This window comes from Eumetopias jubatus, unplaced genomic scaffold (assembly GCF_037043125.1).
Source record: "Eumetopias jubatus isolate StellerSeaLion01/CBP00866 unplaced genomic scaffold, mEumJub1_p1.0 scaffold_9, whole genome shotgun sequence".
Lineage (NCBI taxonomy): Eukaryota > Metazoa > Chordata > Mammalia > Carnivora > Otariidae > Eumetopias > Eumetopias jubatus.
Window position 1 is genome coordinate 53668230 of NW_028274815.1, and position 19438 is coordinate 53687667.

Below are 19438 nucleotides of genomic sequence, written 5' to 3' on the forward strand. Positions count from 1 at the left end.
CCCCCTCATCTTTTATGTTATTACTGTAATATATCCTTTTAGATATGTAATAAACTCCAAAATGCAGTTATTATATCTGTCTTAAGCAATCATCTTTTTGCAAAATTAAGAAAATATTTATCATTTCTGTTATTCCTCCTTCCTTTTTTTTTTTGTAGATCTAGTTTACATCTGGTATCATTTTCCTTTAGCCTGAAGAATTCCTTTAGCAGTTGTTTCTTTTTGTAGTGGAGTTTTGCTGGGGATGAATTTCCGTTTTTTTTTTTCCCCTAAAAATGTCTTAATTTTTGCCTGCAATTTTAAGGATATTTTCACTGGATATAGAATTCTAAGTTGTTGTTATTTCCTTTCACCTTTGTAAAGAAATCACTCTGTTGCCTTCTGGGTTGCATGTCTTTTTTTTCTGATGAAAAGTAAGTAATTTTCATTGTTGCTCCTCTCTTTATAATATGTCTTTTCCCTTCTCCCTATGTTTTAAGATTATCTCTTTATTCTGGTTTTCAGAAATTCAACTACTTTGCACTTAGATGATGTTTTTCTTTGTATTCCTCCTGTTTGGGGTTCTTTGAGGGTTTTGGATTCGTCTGCAGAACGCCATGTTCAGTATTCCAATTATACATATATTAGACCACTTGGTATTATCCCACAAATCATAAGGGCTGGGTCATCGCCCCCCTTTGCCCCCTGATCACTTTTCTGTCTCATTCAGTTTGGATAATTTCTATTAGCTTGTTTTTAAGTTCATCAATCCCTTTTCTATAGATATTGTATTTCAGTTCCATAGTTTTCACTTGGTTCTTTAGAGTTTTCTTTGTTGTTTTTTCTTACTGATATCCTGTGTCTCCATTGTACTCACCTTTTCCTGTAAATTCTTTAACATGTTTATAATAGTTGCTTTAAATCCCTGTCTGGTAATTCCAACCATGGAATGATCTGTGGTATGCTTCCATTACTGTGTTTTTTCTTTTTTTTTTTTTCTAATTTTTTTAAAGATTTTATTTATTTATTTGAGAGAGAGAATGAGATAGAGAGAGAGAGCATGAGAGGGGGGAGGGTCCGAGGGAGAAGCAGACTCCCTGCTGAGTAGGGAGCCCCATGCGGGACTCGATCCCAGGACTCCAGGATCATGACCTGAGCCGAAGGCAGTCGCTTAACCAATTGAGCCACTCAGGCGCCTGACTGTGTTTTTTCTTGATTATGGGTCACATTTTCCTGCCTTTTTCCCATGCCTCATTATCTTTTCATTTGTGTTTCAGACATTGTGTATAAAAGAAAAGCAGTGGAAACTTCGGTACAATGTTGACTTATTTTGCTCGTAAGCCTTTTATCTTTGGGAGCTGGGGGTGGGGTCGGGGCTGATTATTTAGATTCCTCCTTGAGTTAGGTTGAGTTAGGCTGGGTCACAGCTTTAATTAGACTCTGTTCCCTGTTATTAGCCTAATTCTCAGACTTCTGCCCTGCCCTGCCTTTGTGGTCTTTTCAGTCTTTGAGTTGGGAGGGAGGTGGGTGCAGCTTCAGTCATTTTTGCTTGCTGTTGGATTCAACCCTGGTAGAACACCAGAATTCAAGCACCATGGTGATCCATATATAGTATTATGCAATTTCTCTTCACTTTTCAGCAACTGTTCCACTGATACTTTCTTAGAAAAAATGCCGAGGTGCAGGTGAGGGGGAGAATTGTCAGACAGAGATTTCTTTTTCATGTGGGGCTCCTTCAGATAATCCATCCCTCTCACACACATCGTTGACTGAAGTTCAGCTAACTTCTTCTCATCTCTGAAAAGTCTCCATGGCTACCCTACTTTTGCCCATACCCAGATCATATCCATCACCAAGTATGGAAGTTTCTGTAGATCTCTGCTCAGCTATAAAGGGCTTGTTTTTCTCTAATTCAGTTCGTCAGTGCTTCCTGTATGTCTGTTAACCCCATAGAAACATACGGATTTTATTTTGTTGGGACTTTTCTGCTTGACCATGGGAATGAAGGTTTTTCACATTCCTCTACATCCTAACCAGAAGCAGAAATACTATAAAGCCTTTTTCTAAATATCTGTGACTACACATTTGTTTCAAGTCAGGAAGAAAAATACTAGAGGCCGATTACCAACATATAAATATACTCTAGTATCTCTCATCTTAAAAATATAAATCCTCTGTGACCCCACATCTCCCTCTAGCTATTGACGAATTTGTTTGCATTTCTCTTCACAACACAACTTCTTGAAGCAGTACTTGTATCTCCATTTCCCTGTCTTTCCTGGTGGAGACTTTCTTCAAATGTAGAGTGATCTTTGGCTGTTCATAGTGAATGAGCGAGACGGAAAGACTTGTTGGAAACTGTGCGTGAACAGTGGGGCATGCCAATTGGCAGATGACCAGCTTTTGTCAACAGGCTTTTTTGTTGGGAACCCTCAAATATCAGTGTATTTACATTTCCTCCCTCCGCCCACCCCGAGGTATTTATTTCTACAGAAAAGGAATTTTCAAACTCTTTCCTTAGGTCTGGAATTGACGAGGAGGAGGGCTGGAAGCAGTCACATTTGTTATGCAGATATCTCCATAATCTCCCATGCCTGGTGTCTGACTGTGAAACCGTCCTTGTCTAATTTTGCCAGAAAATATACTTCTCTTCTCTGGTGGAACTGGAGGAGTAATTTTCAGATGTAGTGGAGGCAGGTGTTTCTGAAGGTTGAACAGCTCCTCAGATAAACTTTTAAAAAAATTTAATTTAATTTAATTTTTTGGTTTTATTTAAATTCAAGTTAGTTAACATATAGTGTACTATTAATTTTGGGGTAGTGATTCATCAGCTGCATATAACACCCAGTGCTCGTTACAGCAAGTGTCCTTCTTAATGCCCATCATCCTATTATCCCATCCTTAGATAAACTCTTAAACAATATTCCAGTTTTCACCCTGTTAGCCCTTCCTTGTCCTCTGCAGTATCTGGCAGTGCTACGTTTTGATCTTTACAGGGTTCTGCTAGGCTACAGGCTTCTCTTCAGCATCTCCTTCTGCAGGATTATATTTGACTTTTCTCCACACTGCTTACATCATTTGCCACTCCTCTGTCCTTTCTGTCCTCACTTGTATAGTGTTCTTATGGCTTAAATATTTCTTAGTTTCCTCAAAGATGGGGTTTGTGGTTTTGTTTCACATCCTCTTAGTTTTGGGGTGCTTTTTGTGACAGGGTAAAAAATTTCTTTACCTCTCATTTTAAAATTGGAAGTCTTCACCTTCTAACCCATTCTGCTCTGACCTTTTTCTCTGTATCTCTGCTGGTCCCTAACCATCTCCACATTGCTAACCCCAGTAGTCACCTCTCTGGCTTCATCTTACTCAACACAGCCTCTTCCTCAAGTGAAAATGCTTTCTCTTCTTGATTTCCATTACGGCACGCACTCTCCTTCTCCCTCATCAGTTATTCTTTCTCATATTTCAGTGTGGACTTTTCCTTCTCTTCTAGAACTCTAAAGAAAGATTGGAGTGCCCCAGAACTCCCTCAGACCCCCCTACCCATTCCCATATTCTCAACACCCACACTGTTTTATAAATCGTTCTTCCCATGACTTTGGTGCTAATCAGGGGATCATGGCCTTTGGAAAAGGATGACTTGGATTAAATCTTAATTCCGCCACTTCCTAGGGATGTCAACTTTGTATTTCTCAAATGTAAAAATGAAGGTGTGAAACTGTAAGATCTACCAGCTCCCTTCCACCTCAGAATGCTGCATTTGATTTTATGTAAGGACCAAAGAAGGAGCCTGGACATCTGTTGGGAACTGGAAAGGCCACAACTGGCAGACAGGAGTAGTCCACAATGTGGCACAGGGTCAAGTGCCGACCAGTAAGTGAGGGTCACTAAGAGGAGTCCATCAGGGAATTTCCAAGGGCTGAAGCCTAAGCTGGCATACAGGATAGGAGTGATGGTTTAATCACAGGGCAACGTGATGAATTTGTCCAAACAAGCTCCTCTTTACACAACTCTGTTTTGGTTGGTTACTCATTCGTGCAGTGGTTTTCACCATGCAGTTTCCTATGGTACCACTTTGCTTTTGAAACAAATCTCTGTAAGACTTTCCCATCACTAACCCTTTTCCCCAGTTGAGCCATACTCCGCAGGAGATGGGAGTGGTGAAAAGTGGGTTCTGTATTCGGGGTTTCCCAAATATGAGAACCTTCCATTCCATGCTCCTCTTAGTTCAATAAAGACTAAGTCTCTCTGGGTCCTTGTAGTATCTAAAATAGTCAGGTTGATGTACTTGAGCCCAGTGCCACCAACCACAATGAATGTTTGTAGGGGCATAGGATAGAATGGTGCTCTGCCAAGTCCTGTGCAACGGAGACTGTGGAGCCCAGAATCACCTTCTTGGATGGAAGCTGAAAGCGGACAAGCATCTTCTGTTTGGTCAGACCACATTTCTTTAGTATAAGCTGGTGGAAAGTACAGTTTTCTCCAAAGGTGAGACTTTCCTGTCACACTTTGGAGCAATATTGGGCTGGTGGTGGGAGTAGGTAGAGGTATACTATGTTCACACCAGATAACCCAACCCACAAGTCACATGTAGGCACGATCTGTTTGAAAAGACGAGTTGGAGGATCATTACAAGATGTTGAGAGGCGGTGAGAACTCATACATCACTGGTGGGAATGAAAATTGGTGCAGCCCCTTTGGAGAACAAGGAAATCATGCCTAGCAATTCGATCCCTAGTTGTGTATCAGAAATTCTTGCTTTTGACCCCCCAGGAGACGGGTATAAGAATGTTAACTGCAACTTTGTTTATAACAGCAAAAAGTTAGACACAAACTAACTGTCCATGAATAAGAGAACAGATAAGTACATGGCGGTACATTATTACAACATAGTATGATGCAATGGGAAAGTATGAACCAAGTACACTATATGTATCTTCACAGAGAAAGTCTCAAAACCATGATGTTATGTGTAAAAAGCATGTTCAAGAAAAGTACATACAATATGGCCATTTATTATAAAGCATAATCTGAAAAAAATATAATATAATTGCTCACAGGTATACAAAAATATCCAGCATCTGTTAAGATGAAAACCTCAAATTCAGGATGGTGATTATCTCTGGTGAGGAAAAGGAAAGGGTTGTACACGGAGGTGTCAATCCCTGTAACATTTTCATAAACTTGGTGGTGGATAATGAGTCCCTTACCCTTTTTGGGGTATACTTTTGTTACATTTGAAATATATAATAATTTAAAAAACTGTGGGGGATGAGTAGCAACAGGCTGAACCTGCAGTTCGTGAGGAGACTGTCAGAGCTGCTCAAGGGCAGCACTAAGTCTCAGGCTTGGCCCTAGAGGCCAAAGGCAGTGACAGGATGGGCAGGCGGTGTTGGCCGTTTTGCTTCAGGTCTGAACACCCTACCATTCTTTGGTTCCCCTGACCACTTCTGTAGTTTGTCCTGCTGGCTTCATCCCGACAAGAATGCTTCTGCATGCTGTTCTGTCAGTTTTTATTCTTTGTATGTGCTTGCCACATGTGGGATAGTACGTGAGGAAGGGGAATAACATTTCCTGAGGATGTGGGCCGTGCCAGCACCTCTGCTGGGCACTTCCCTTACATTATTTTATAAAAGGCTCATGGCAGGGGTGCCTGGGTGGCTTAATCATTAAACGTCTGCCTTTGGCTCAGGTCATGGTCCCAGGGTCTTGGGATCGAGTCCTGCATCAGGCTCCCGGCTCAGCAGGGAGTCTGCTTCTCCACCTCCCACTCCCCCTGCTTGTGTTCCTGCTCTCGGTATGTCTCTGTCAAATAAATAAATAAAATCTTTAAAAAAAACCAACAACAAAAGCTTCACGGCAACACCATATGGTGGTTGTCATTATCTTCACTGCTCATTTGAGAAAACAGACTCAGAGGATTCCAGTAACAGACTGGAACCCAAGCTGATCCTGGTACAAAGTCTGTATCGTCTCTACTACATCTGTGGTGTCCAGACTTGGTATAGGACAATGTACTGGACACAAAGACACACACACACACACACACACACACACACACACACACACACACACACACACATAACATATATATGTTATCTTTTTCAGAGCATATGTCGTACTCCATAATTGGAGGAAGAACTCAACATGATTTTTCTATAAAATCAAACATTGGTATATTATTAAATAGAACACAAACGCACATACATTTTTAAGATGAAAGGATGGTGAAGAAATTTCTTGCTTTCGATGAGTGAGTCAAACTACACCTGAGGACCCCAGGAGTATACTTTTACTTTCTTCTCTTAACAGGGGTATCCCCAGAGGAAGAACATGAGAAGTATGGGACCACGCTACTGTCACAAATCAGTCTGCTCCCAGAACAGCAGAATTGCCTCAAGTTGGGAAGTTGGGTTCTTTTTACCATCATTGAGACTCAGTATAAGGAGCCCTTCAACAAACTTCCTCTAGAGACATTGCCTGTGTGCGTCTGTCTGAAGGAGTCTCGCTAGAACCATTACACAAAGGGAAAAATAACTTTTCTCTGGTCTCATGCCAAAGCAGTATTTTCTACCTATATCCACTCTACTTAGGGATAGACTGGCCAAATGTTAAAAACTTTGGAGAAGGATGTGAGCCATGGAGAGCTGGGGACTCTCTGAATTGCTGAATTCCTGCGTACCCGGCATTATTGATCTTTCCAACAGTTCTATGAGGTAGGGACTATCCTTCTATTCATTTTATAGATGAAGAAGCCGGCATAGAGAGGTAAGAAACTTTCCCATGGACCCAGACCCCAGGATATTCCCTCAGTCAACAGGACAAGAGAATAAACACATGCTTCCCAACATTTCTCTTAAGTTTGCCATCAAATCTTCTTGTACCTAAATAAACAGTACCTAAAAATGGAACAAATCCAGGTTCTTTCAAACACCAAGTATCTGAAGATTCATTTCCTCTCTTGTTATTTTTACATTTAGAAAAGGCTTTTAGAATTATGTCTCTTGGTAATGACAGCCTGTAATCATTCTGCTCCAGGAATCAAACGATGTGTTCAGAATATGTCATTTTCCCTTGTGACACTAATGGCAAAACCACACTCTCAACCCAACCAAAGGATGACTGAGAGGGATGGAGAAGTGTGGTCTCTTGGTTTCCACTCAGCAGTTTGAGCCAAGCATTCTTGGCTTTCACTCCAACTCCTTAAGCAATAGGCAAGATACTTAACCTCTTAACCCCATCTGTGAAATGCTGATGCTACCTCTTTACCTCTTTGTGAGGAATGTTTCCAAGCTGAAGTTGTTAAAAGTCCTGAAGATAAAATGTGTAGAGGATATATGCTTTCAGAGAAGTGTTTTCTGGAAGTCTGAGGGTTTGGGGTGGTGAATTGTGGATGATAGGATTTGTTTTTAACTAAAAACTGTATATAATTGTAAAGTTATGGGAAACCCTATAGGACAGTGATTAAAAGTGTGGACCCTGGGGCCATCATACCTGGGTTCAAATGCAAATTTTTGCACTTTTACAGCAGAGTGGCTTTGTGCCTTCTTTGACTCAGTATCCCCATCTACATAATACATATAATAAACAATTCTCATAACAATCTTACAAGGTAGGTATTATTAATTTTCTCTTATTATAGTTGAGAAAAGTATTCTAGGTTATTGGTACATTATAAGCCATTAATAAAAGATCGTATATAGACAAAAAGTATGTGTACTTATGCATTTGCACATATACATAGTGGTTGCTTCCATTTTAGTATTCCCCAGATAAGAAACAAAAATAGCAGCATGCATATAGAAGCAGTAAATAGGGTCGACTAAGTAATGTAATAGAAAAAAAATCACTAGATTTAAAATTTTTAACTTTGTGAGTTAAAAAAAATTCTACCACCCCCTGACAACTTGTATGAACTTGGGCAAATAATTCAATCTCTCTGAGAATAATTTTCCTTAGCAGTAAAATGAGGCCAGGGAGAGGGTTGGATAAGACATAATAATTCTTTGACTCATGGTTGCTCTGTTATGCTTTGTTTTTTTAAACTTGCAAAGTTTAGAAGTAAGGCAAGATTTCCAGGTGAAAACAGTGATCTGGGTCCACATAGTTTAACTTCCCCTTTTTTCTCCATAATGCTATAGAAACAGCTAAAACTACTATAATAGGGGAAAATGTTTTTCCCTGCTGGAAAATAGATAAGAGTGCCATATACATGCCAGACACTTGGGATAATTCCTGTGAGAAGCATAGCTGCTGAGATCAGGCTGAGGAAGGACCTAGCAGCCTGTAATTCTAGGACATGAGGAGAAAAGTCCAGGGTTGGTGGTGGGTTCATTTCTTAACACAGCGATCCAGCACCTACACCTGACCATCTTCTTTTGGCTTCAGCTTCCTCCTTACCTTGGACACACTACTAGGTCTCTACCATTTCTCAGCAAAAATTATACTACATCTAAATTTTCCCACAGTCCTTAGCCTGGGATCTTTACATTTTCAACAAAGATTTTTCGTGATCCCTGACAGAACTCACCCCAAATCCCAATACTGAAAAACTTAGTTGTTCCTTTTTTGAGTCACTATGTTAAGGAAAATCTCAGAAGTTGGGAGGAAGAGGACCAATTTGAGGAATTTGAGAAAATTTCCCCTTTGAAGCAAACTCTTATAAAAAATAGGGAGCACATAAAGCAATTGCAATTCATATTCATGATGAAGATATTCCATCTCTAACACAACAGCAGGGTGCCACACACAGACACAAAAGGAAAAATTTAGGATAAGAAAAATATTCATAGGGTTGAAAGGTATTAAAAAATGCAATGGCACTGAAAACAATAAATGAAAGATGAAAGAAATTTTAAAAAGCATAAATAAGTGAAAAGACAGCCTTTATTCATGAATCAGAAGACTTAAAATTGTTAAGATGACAATATTACCCAAAGTGATCTATAGATTCAATGCAATCCCTATCAAAATCCCACTGGCTTTTTTTTTTCTTCAGAAATAGAAAAACTTATCTTAACATTTATATGGAATCTCCAGGGACACCAAATAGCCAAAACACTCTTGAAAAAGGACTAGAGTTGGAAGACTCACATTTCCTGGTTTCAAAACTTATTACAAAGTCACTCTAATCAAAATAGAGTGGTACTAGGATAAGGATAGATGTATAGAGGGCTCAGAAAGAAAACTTTGCATGTATGGTCGAGAATTTTCAAGAAGGGTGCTAACCATTTAATGGGGATAAGACAATCTTTTTAATAGGTGGGCTGGAAAAGCTGGATAACCACTTACAATACGATGAAGTTGGGCCCTTTTTAAAAGTTAATACAAAAATTAACTTCAGGTGGATCAAGGACCTAACTGTGAGAGTTGAAATTAGAAAACTCTTAGAAAAATCATAGAGGAAAAGCTTCAAGTGGTTGGATTTGGCAATTATTTCTTGGGAGATGACACCAAAAGCGTGGGCAACAAATAACAAAATAGATAAACTGGACTCATCAAAAATAAAACTTTTGTTCATCAAAGGGCACTATTAACAGAGGGAAAAAGTAATCCACAAAGTGGGAGAAAATATTTGCAAATCATATAGCTAATAAGGGATTACTACCCAGAATATATAAAGAACTCTTAGAATTTAACAACTACAATAAAAAACAACCTAATTAAAAAATGGGCAAAGGACTTGAATAGATATTTCTCCAAAAAAGATACACAAATGTGCCAATGAGCACATGAAAAGATGCTCAGTATCACTAACCATTAGGGAAACACAAATCGAAACCACAGTGAAATACCATTTCACATCCATTAGAATGACTGTTATTTAAAAAAAAAAACCTACAAAAGACCCCAGAAACTAACCCAAATGTCCACTGACAGATGAATGGATAGACACATTGTGGTGTATACATAGAAGGGAATATTATTCTGCCTTAAATAAGGAATGAAATTCTGACATATGCTACAACACGGATGGACCTTGGAAACATGCTAAGTGAAATAAGCCAGATACAAAAGAACAAATATTATATAATTCCACTTATATGAGGTACCTAGAATAAACAAATCCATAGAGACAGAAAGTAGAATAGAGGTTACCAGGGGCTGGGGCAATTTTAGTTTGGGATGATGAAGAAGTTCTGGAGATGGCTAGTATGTGATTGTTGTGCAATGTGAAGCTACTGAACTGTATGCTTAAAAATGGTTAAAATGATAAGTTTTATGGTGTGTATATTTTATCACAGTAAAAAATTTCAACAGAAGCTGCAAATAGTAAGTTGAATACAAACAAAATAATTAAACATTGGTGAATTACAGGACAAGGGTGTAACATTCTCCAAGAACTCAAAGAAAAATGATAAAGGTTAAAATATAAGAGCAAGAACTTAGAATATAAAAAAGAGTTTGGAATAGATTTAAGAATCAAATGGACAGAAGAAAAGGAATAATAAAAGAAGTAATAGAAAAATATTTCTTAGGCTTAATGTATTTGCTATCAGATGGAAAGGCTCAAACCCTATACAAAGTATTATACAAAATCAGTGAGGGAATCCACACCTAGATATATTCTCTTGACTTAATTTTTTTAATACCAAGGACAAGGAAATTATTTTTACAAGTATCCAGAAGGAGAAAACAGGCTACTCACAAAGGAGAAATGTACTAAATTGGCATTTTTCTGTATGCAATAGAGAATAGAATATATACAAGGCGACACTGTGTCATTTTCCAGTAAATTTAGAGGAAAAGATAGTCAGGGTATAAGAATTTTATATTCAATTAAAATATTTACCTGGAGGTGAATAACAACAATTCTCAAATAAGTTCAGCCTTACAAATTTTAATATGCACATACCTTTCAGTAAAATTTTACCTGAAAAAAGATTCAGCCAACTAAGAAATTAAAAAATAAATAAAATAAAAACTTCAAGTGCTAGAAAGGAAATATGTATATGTACATGTGTGTACTTATGAGACATAATGCAAATAATTCTTAAAAAATTCAGCAAGGAGAATAAATGATACTACTTAATTCTTGCCATTATAAAGACAAGCAAAATTCATTGGGAACTGTTACTAGAATAAAAATGAAATTATACTTTTTCAAATCATTGGTGGAAAATTAAAATATCAAAGAATGGTAAAAGATAAATGAGTGGACACAGATACAGCAGGAAAATATTTTTAGAAATTTAAGTTTATAATATTTTTTTGACAAAGGACTTAAAAATCATGAAAGGTAACAGAAAGGTTATTTTATATTGATTAGGAGTATAGTCCATAATGAGAATCCATGTGAACTAAACAATATGGCATAAATTATAAAGCAGTGTGTTGGAGATTCACATAAAACAGTTATGGTGGAAAGTTTAAAAAATACCTCACTGTCTTCACAGATCAAGTAAACAAAAACATAAGATGTTTGATAAATTTAATCAATATATTTCTTTATTGTCCAACATTCATGGATGATAAAATTTAATCACATACTAGTCCACCAACAAAAATTAATAAATTTTAAGATTTTTAAAAATTTTATTTATTTGAGAGAGAGAGAGAAAGCAAGAGACCGAGCAGGAGTGGAGGGGGAGGGGCAGAAAGAGAGGGAGAAGCAGACTCCCCACTGAGCAGGAAGCCCGATGCAGGGCTTGATCCCAGGACCCTGGTATCATGACCTGAGCTGAAGGCAGATACTTAACTGACTGAGCCACCCGGGTGCCCCCCAAATCAATAAATTTTAAAAGTAGAAATTATATAAACCAGTAATTTAGAAAATACAACAGAGAAAACTCATTCACAAAGGAAGGAAAACTTAAAAATGCCTAGGAAAAAACTTGATGAACACTGTATGAGATTGATTTGAAGAAAACAACAAAACCTTAGTAAGAGACATGAGTGAAGGGATTATTTCCTCAGATAAGAAAATATGTACAGTAAAACTGCAATGCCATTTTGCTAAGGTGATTCTGCACTTTCCATACAATTCAAGTGAAAATCCCAAGAATATTGTGGTACATTAAATAAATTATTTAAAATGACCATGGTAGGGGGAAAAAAAAACAAAACAAACTACTAAAGACCAGGGGGATTTTCACTCAAGATCAGAAGTGAAGAAGGACTAGTCTTCCAGATGCCAAAACTAATAAAAATAGTGTGGCCCTAGCTAGGAACAGACAGAAATGCAGTGTATCAGCACAGAAAACACAGCAATGGATCCAAGTCTATGAAAGAGCATAATTTTTCAAATTGACAGTAAATGATTATTCAGCAAATGATGGAAAAACTGGCTAAGGTCTTAGAAGAAAAGGATGGATCTTGGCCCTATACCTTACATGAGACTAATTTCTAGAAGTAATGATCTACATGTAAAAAAAAATATATATAAAAATACTATAGGTAAAAGTAGTCATAAAAAGGACAATAGCAGTCCAATCATAATTATGAACACTGATGCTAAATTTCTGAATAAAATGCAGAAAAGAGTTCAGCTCTACATTAAAATAATAATATATGACAAACAAGTGTAACCAGAAGTGCAAGAATGATCCAATATTAAAAAATCTTTTTAATGCATTTCACTGTGTTAGTAGGTCAAAGAAAAAAATATCATCTTAATAGATGCCAAAAATTCATTTGATTAAATTGAATATCTATTCTTGATTTCTTTTAAAGGAAGAGTTGGACTTCCTTGAGATGATCTCATTTCCAAATGATGAAATATCTGAAGTATTTAAAGTAAGACCAGGAAAAAGACTATCCAGGGAGTACTCAGGGAATCATATGCAGTAGTTAATACTAACATAATGTATCCTAACAGTACTTAAATTAACATTGGATCCTTTATTACGCTGATGAAGAAACCTGAAAATGTGTTACAATTTGTCAACTGTTTTGCAAACTGATGAAGCTAAGAAATCTTGGAAGAGCAACATGATATAATGCAGAACACATGAGTTGGACCAAACCCAGAAACCAGAATCAGAATACTAATTCTCCCATTTTTGTTATTTGACCGTTGCAAGTTCTCTGAACTCAGATTCTCAGTGTCCCTTATCTATAAAATGGAAGTAATAGGCAAGATGGAGTAAACTTGCTACTGGCTATCTCTCCTGGTGATTATTAGAGAAACTCTGGACAAAAAAAAAAAAAGGTCAACACATAAGGACTCTAAAAAGTAAACAAAGCAGATGAGTTGGGCAGGGTAGTTAAAACTTGAGAAGTAACCCAGACAAGGATGGATTCCACATTTCCCCCCCTCTTTTCTTTCAGGGCTTTAAACTGAGGGTGGGTCTGTCACATGGTAGTGGCCTGGGAGGTTACCATATCTCAGGCCCCTGGGAAAGGGAGCCGTTGGGGTTCAAAGAGTGTGGAGAGAATCCCCACTTTCATTTCTCTTTGATTACTTCTGCCTTTCCCCATGGGTGACCTCAGTAGAGAATGGCACAAAGCAACGTAGTGGCCAAACTCCAAGAGAAACATCATTCTTCTTGCTAGCGGACTTGCAAAGGGCAGCCTTAGTGGGAAACATAGTGTGTGGGGAATCCTGCAGGATAGAGAACTGGAGAAGGGGGTCCCAGTAATTCTGTGAAGCTGTGTAAGTCCCAGGCTCATCTCTGAGCTGCACGTGCATAGGACAGACTCAAAGCAGCTTAGCAAAGGCTTTCAAAACTGAACTGAAATAAAAACCACCACCCACAGAAGAGATAGAACTTGTGGTCTGAACCTAGTTCAAGTAGAGAAGAAAGATTAATATTCTCCAGAGGATTTGAAGATGTCTGAACAACCTAGTATTAAAAACTTCTAGGATATATTCTAAAATTACTCGATGTACCAACACCTAGAAAATGTGACCAATTCTCATGAGAGAAGGTAATTAAGATGCCAATCCTGAGCTTATGGAATTGCCAGGCAAAGAATTTAAAGCATATAAATATGCTCTATGAATTTATTTTATAGTATTTATATATTACACTTCTACTATATTTCTACTAGTATTATCTATTATATTTCTATATACTCTACTATAATTACATTACATATAGTTAATCCAATATATTTATCTCATATGTAATCTCATTATATATTTAATTATATTATATAAAATATATTTAATTTTATGTTATATCTTATTATATACTGTATATTTACATATATATTTAAATATTTATATATTTATCTTATAACTATGCTCCATGAGGTAAAGGTAAATACACTTGAAATAAATGGAAAGATAGATGACCTCAGCAGAGGAATAAAAATTTTAAAAAGAACAAAATAGATATTTTAGGACTGAAAATCACAGGATCTGCAATAAAAAAATTCAATGGATGAGCTCAGTGGCAGGATGGGGTTGGCAGAGGAAGGAGTCAGTGAACATGAAGATAGATCAATAGAGATGATATAATCTGAAAAACAGAAAGAGGAAAGATTGGAAAATAATTGAGCAGACCTTCAGGCACATGTGGAATCATACCAAAAGGTCTAAATCTGTGTCATTGGAATCCCAGAAAGAGAGGAGAAAATGACTAGTGCCGAAAAAATAGTTTAGAAATATGGCTGCAAATGCCTCAAATTTGGTGAAAGACAAATTTATGGATTCAAGAAGCTCAGCAAAGCCAAAATAGGATAAACTCAAAGAAAACCATGCCTAGATAGGTCCTAGCCAACCTGCTGAGAGCTAAAGATAAAGAAAAAAATCTTGAAAGCAGTTAGCGAAAAATGGCATATTCCATATAACACAATGAGACCCCATTGGAAATTAAAATTATAATGGTTATATGGGGATACATGAGAAATGATACGTAAGGTACTTAGCAGACAAAAGACACAGATGGTAAGTATTATTATTCTGATTGTAATTCCTTTACTACATCTCAACACACCATATTTATTTTCTGTTCTATTGCTTCAAGCTTCCCATGGTTTTCTTTATGTGGATTTGATCCCAAGAGCTGGATGCAAATATTCCTTTGATAGTATTTCTTTTGGTTTACCCACAATCTTTTGCTCTTGTTGAAACGAGTCTCTGTGAATTCATGTCCTGTTTTTGAACACCTTTTTTTAACTTACACTGTGTCCTCACTTATTACATCCATACAATAATGCATGTTTTACTCTCTTATAGGGATATTGTGAAGATCAAATGAGATATGGAGAAAAACATAAAAATTCCTGTGACCAACTAAAACACTGGAAGTCATATCTTTCAGAAATAGTACCAGCTTGGAAGTTCTGAAAGCCTAATTCTTTTAGCCAATATCATGAGAAAGTATTTCGGAGATGGAAGGCTCGTCCACATTTCTCCCGGGCTGAGAAGGTTGGGGAAGTGTCAGTAAATTATTCATGCTTTGCCAGCTGACCCAGAGGTAAGGCCAAGCAGTCACCATGTGAAACCCATACAGCCTTTAGCAAGGCATTTTTGGCTGTTTGATGCATATTTAGCCCTTAAATATTGAATACTGCTTCCCGCAAAGTGGAGATTCTAATCTCCGTCTTCTCCTTGGTACGGGAAACCAGGAGTAGTGAAGTTAAGGCATAAAACAATATATTCAAAGTCTGATTCAGATGACTAATTTGAACTAGCATAACCAAAACGAGTCTGAAAGCCTTGGCATTTTAACAGTGTTTATAAATCCGTGACCCCCTCTGCCCTCCCCATTTCCCAGAGGCCGTGAGCAGTAGCACACAAAATACCCACAAGGGATGTGAGATCTAGGTCTCTGGGCCAAACTCAAGCACGCAACGAATGGAGTCAGCAAGAAGCAGCACTGGGCAGCCTGGGTTGTAGGAGGATGTGAAGAATGGAAGAGAAGGTTTTCTCGGAAGAAAACGCATCTCTGCATAAAGGATGTCATCATGTAAAGACAGAGGGAGGAGGAATCTTCCATATAGCCCATAAACCAGAGACACTGTCTCAGAGCTTCTTAAAATCCTTGGCCAATATTGAAGGAAAGTCTCATAACTTTCCCGGGCTTTATGATTCTCTGTGTAATAACAGAAGGCAGCAAGGTACAATGGCAAGAATGTGGAGCCTGCATCTAGTGTGGGTTCTGCTTGGCATTCTTAGGAACATGATATGGCCTCAGTTTCTACTTCTGTTAATAGGAAATGAGAAACCCCTGTTTTTAAAAGGGGGTTTCTGTGCATCGCAAATGGCATGTGTGAATAAAAGATACTGCTAAAGGAGAAACAGGACTTGGAAACTTCTATATGGTACAGAGTATTCTTTTTGTTACACACAGGAAACAAAAACGTGGAGAAAAATGGGGACTAGCTCAGATTTGCTGTGTTGGTGCAAAATCCAGAAAACCTTACTCCATCTTGTTGGTCCTCCTCTGCTCTCTAGAAGAAGAAAGTCTCCCTGTCCTCCCTGTGCTTGCCCCTCCTCCTTTCCTTTTCCTTATGTGTCCATACGCAAGTCTGCCAACAGTCCCACAGGTGTCCCCACCCCTGGCCCCCACCTACCATAGCATTTTGTAAAAAGTGGACAGAGTCCTTAACTCAGGAAAACTGTTACCTCCACTCCCAATACACCATCCTAACTATGAACAAATGGCATGTCTCGATTTTTGCTAGCTTTCATGGGTAAGTGGTAAAATCCAAAATAATATTTTTGTTCAGCTAGGTCTAAGTAATCCTTTTATGTCAACAACACTTTTCCACACCTGATTCAAATTTCCTTTTATTCCGTGGTCCCGTACACCCTCCCTTTCTAGTCCCTGCCCTAGTAATTATGTATGATAATATTTCAAGTTCTTACTTCTCTCACAGTATGCTTATTATATCTCTGAAATCTTAATCCACAAAATAAATCTAATTTAAATAAAAGAAAATAGAATCCCCCCAAAATTTGGCTTGCCCCCATTTTGCTCCAAGTTAGCAGACCGAGTTGCCAATCAAATATAAGTTTTACCTTAATGTGATTTAGTCATTTACAGAATTTCACCAACATCAGGGAATTCCATCAGTCATCACAGAGTAAACTAGCAGATGGGTCAATGTGCAAAGTTCAAGGCTTAAGTGAAAAGAGAACTATAAGATTAAAATGACTGACAGGGCCAGGACTAGGGTAGAAATATCCAAACTACTCAAGAAAAGGTGGGCTTTTTTTTTCTTTTTTAAAGATTTTATTTATTTGCCAGAGAGAGAGAGAGAGCACAAGCAGAGGGAGTGGCAGGCAGAGGGAGAGGGAGAAGCAGGCTCCCCGCTGAGCAGGGAGCCTGATGTGGGACTCAATCCCAGGACCCTGGGACCATGACCGGAGCCGAAGGCAGATGCTCAACTGACTGAGGCACAGGGAAGGCGAGCATCCTTACCTGTCTTCTGTTAGCTTCATTAGGGTTGTGCCTCGAGTAGAGAAGACAATAAAGGACATTCTGAGCTGTGGGCTGGAAAGGAAAAGAAATTCCATTAGGGCAGATAGAAAGACTGTGGAATGCCATTTCCTTCTGGTCGTCCTCTCTGTTCTCCTTTTTGTATCACGGCTGTGGAAGCTGAGGCCCTTCAAATCAAAGAGGGCCTCCACAGCTGGTGCTGCAAGTCTTTAGCCAGCAGCAGACTCGAAGCTGTGGACCAAAGGCAAGACCTGCATTGTCTTCCTGGAGGCTGCCTCTGATTTGACCCCACTGCTCAGTAAGGGTAGATTACAAGTACAAAAGCTAAAATTCATCACTGCCCTGTGCTCTGTCTGAAGAGACATGTCCCCAGAAGAGGACTGGTCTGCATAGTGTTTATAGAAGGGGGACCCCAATAGATAAGATTGGATAGCGTCCCCATGGCAGTTGGGTGGACGTTAACGTGGAGAGTGGTTGAGCTTGTTGCAGTTGGATGCCATCAGCCATTAAGATCATACTATGAATTCCCTTTGCTCTGAAAGCAGGATCACCACAACTTTTAATTTCACCTTGGTTTCCCAAGGAGGTTATCCTATAAGCAGAGAATGTGCTGATGGGCCACAAGAATATCCACTCCGCTTGGTAGTTACACTTCTCAATATTCATGAACACAGTGGCATGGTTTGTAGATGGCAGTGCTTGGGAGCTTTGTCCATGGAAAATCCACACTCTGGGAGACAGAACTACTCTCAGCTGAGGACCAAACATATTTCTCTGTCTTCAAGATGGACCGGCAGAAATAACAAAAACAAGACAAACATTAAAAACAAAACAAAACAAAAGATGGACTATCAGAGTGTAGTGGATTCACCAGTAGACTGCTGGGCTCTCTTTGGGTGGCCAACCGCTTCATCTGTCACAGCGTGAACCTGTTTCTTCACAATGCAATACCTTCCCCTCCCTGATCTGGCCACCATATTTTAGAGTTCCCACTTCCTCCAACATTTCTCAAACGCCCCCTTTTCCATTTCTTCACTTAGGACCTTGCCCTCAACTATCTGACCACTGCAATCGTTTCCTAGCTGGTGACCTTGCTGGGCAACATCCTTTGTTCTAATTCATTCTTCACACTGCTTCCGGAACTATTTTCCCAAAATATAAATTAGACCCGTCACTCATCTGCTATAAAATCTCCAATGGTTCCTGCTGCCGCCAGGATGAAGTCTACATTCATTACCATGTGTCTGATGCACCTTTGGAAACGCTTACCATGGTGTTTAATACTTGGTAAGAGCCCAAGCAGTACATAGAGAATTCAATGTTGGTATCTTGAAACAGACCTGGGCTCTCTGTCCATGACACCATTCTGCCTGTTACCACCTCACTGCTGCTAATCAGCAAAACACCATGTCCTAAATGATAATAATGACCATCATAATTATCATAATAACATAATAACAGTCAATCTTATCAAATGCTTACAGTGTGCCAGACACTATTGTAAGTGATTTGCATGTATTATATCATTAAACTTGTAACAACTTTATGAGATCAGTACTATTATTATTCCTATTTTCCACGAAAGGAAATTGAGACCCTGAAGGATAAAGTAATTTCCCCAAGGTCACAGAGTGGGAGAGTAGTGGATCTGGGGCTTAAAATGAAGCTTCTCGTTCTGGAACTTGGGTTCTTAAGCACCATATATTATCCTGCTTCTTTTGTTTAGAGTTCAGCTCTGGAAAAAATGAATTTGAAATGTGAGAAATGTAGGGTTCCAAGAGGCAATTGGTATATTTGGTATATGAGTCTTGGCAAGAGATCTAATTTGGAAGTTTTCAGCATACTGATGTGAGTAGAATTGTTCCAAGACAGAGTCAGCAGTGAGAAGGGAAGTGAGCCACTGCTAGAACCAACACCAACATTTAAAGACCTGGCTCTGGTCAGTGGGATGAAAAGAGAAACCAGAAGCCAGTGGAGGAGAGAATTTCAAGGAGAGAAAATTCTCAATCCAATGAAGCTCCTGTATCCAGCAGAATAAGCACTGCAAGACTGTCTTTGTCCTCCTAGGGCATCACTTAGGGGCTTTGGTGAGAGCCAGCAGGTGGGAGGTGGGATGGAAACCAGATGGAAGC

The 19438-nt window shown here is 38.6% G+C and overlaps 1 protein-coding gene across 2 annotated transcripts in view; it reads right to left on the reverse strand.

The window, feature by feature from the left end:
* The window catches only part of ANTXR1 (ANTXR cell adhesion molecule 1), a 211868-nt gene that overhangs the window by 165262 nt on the left and 27168 nt on the right, over window positions 1–19438 (reverse strand). For both annotated transcript variants that reach the window (XM_028116302.2, XM_088026499.1), the window contains exon 3: window positions 17289–17360. In XM_028116302.2, the coding sequence (XP_027972103.1) occupies window positions 17289–17360 (72 nt within the window). The remainder of the gene's footprint in view (window positions 1–17288; window positions 17361–19438) is intronic.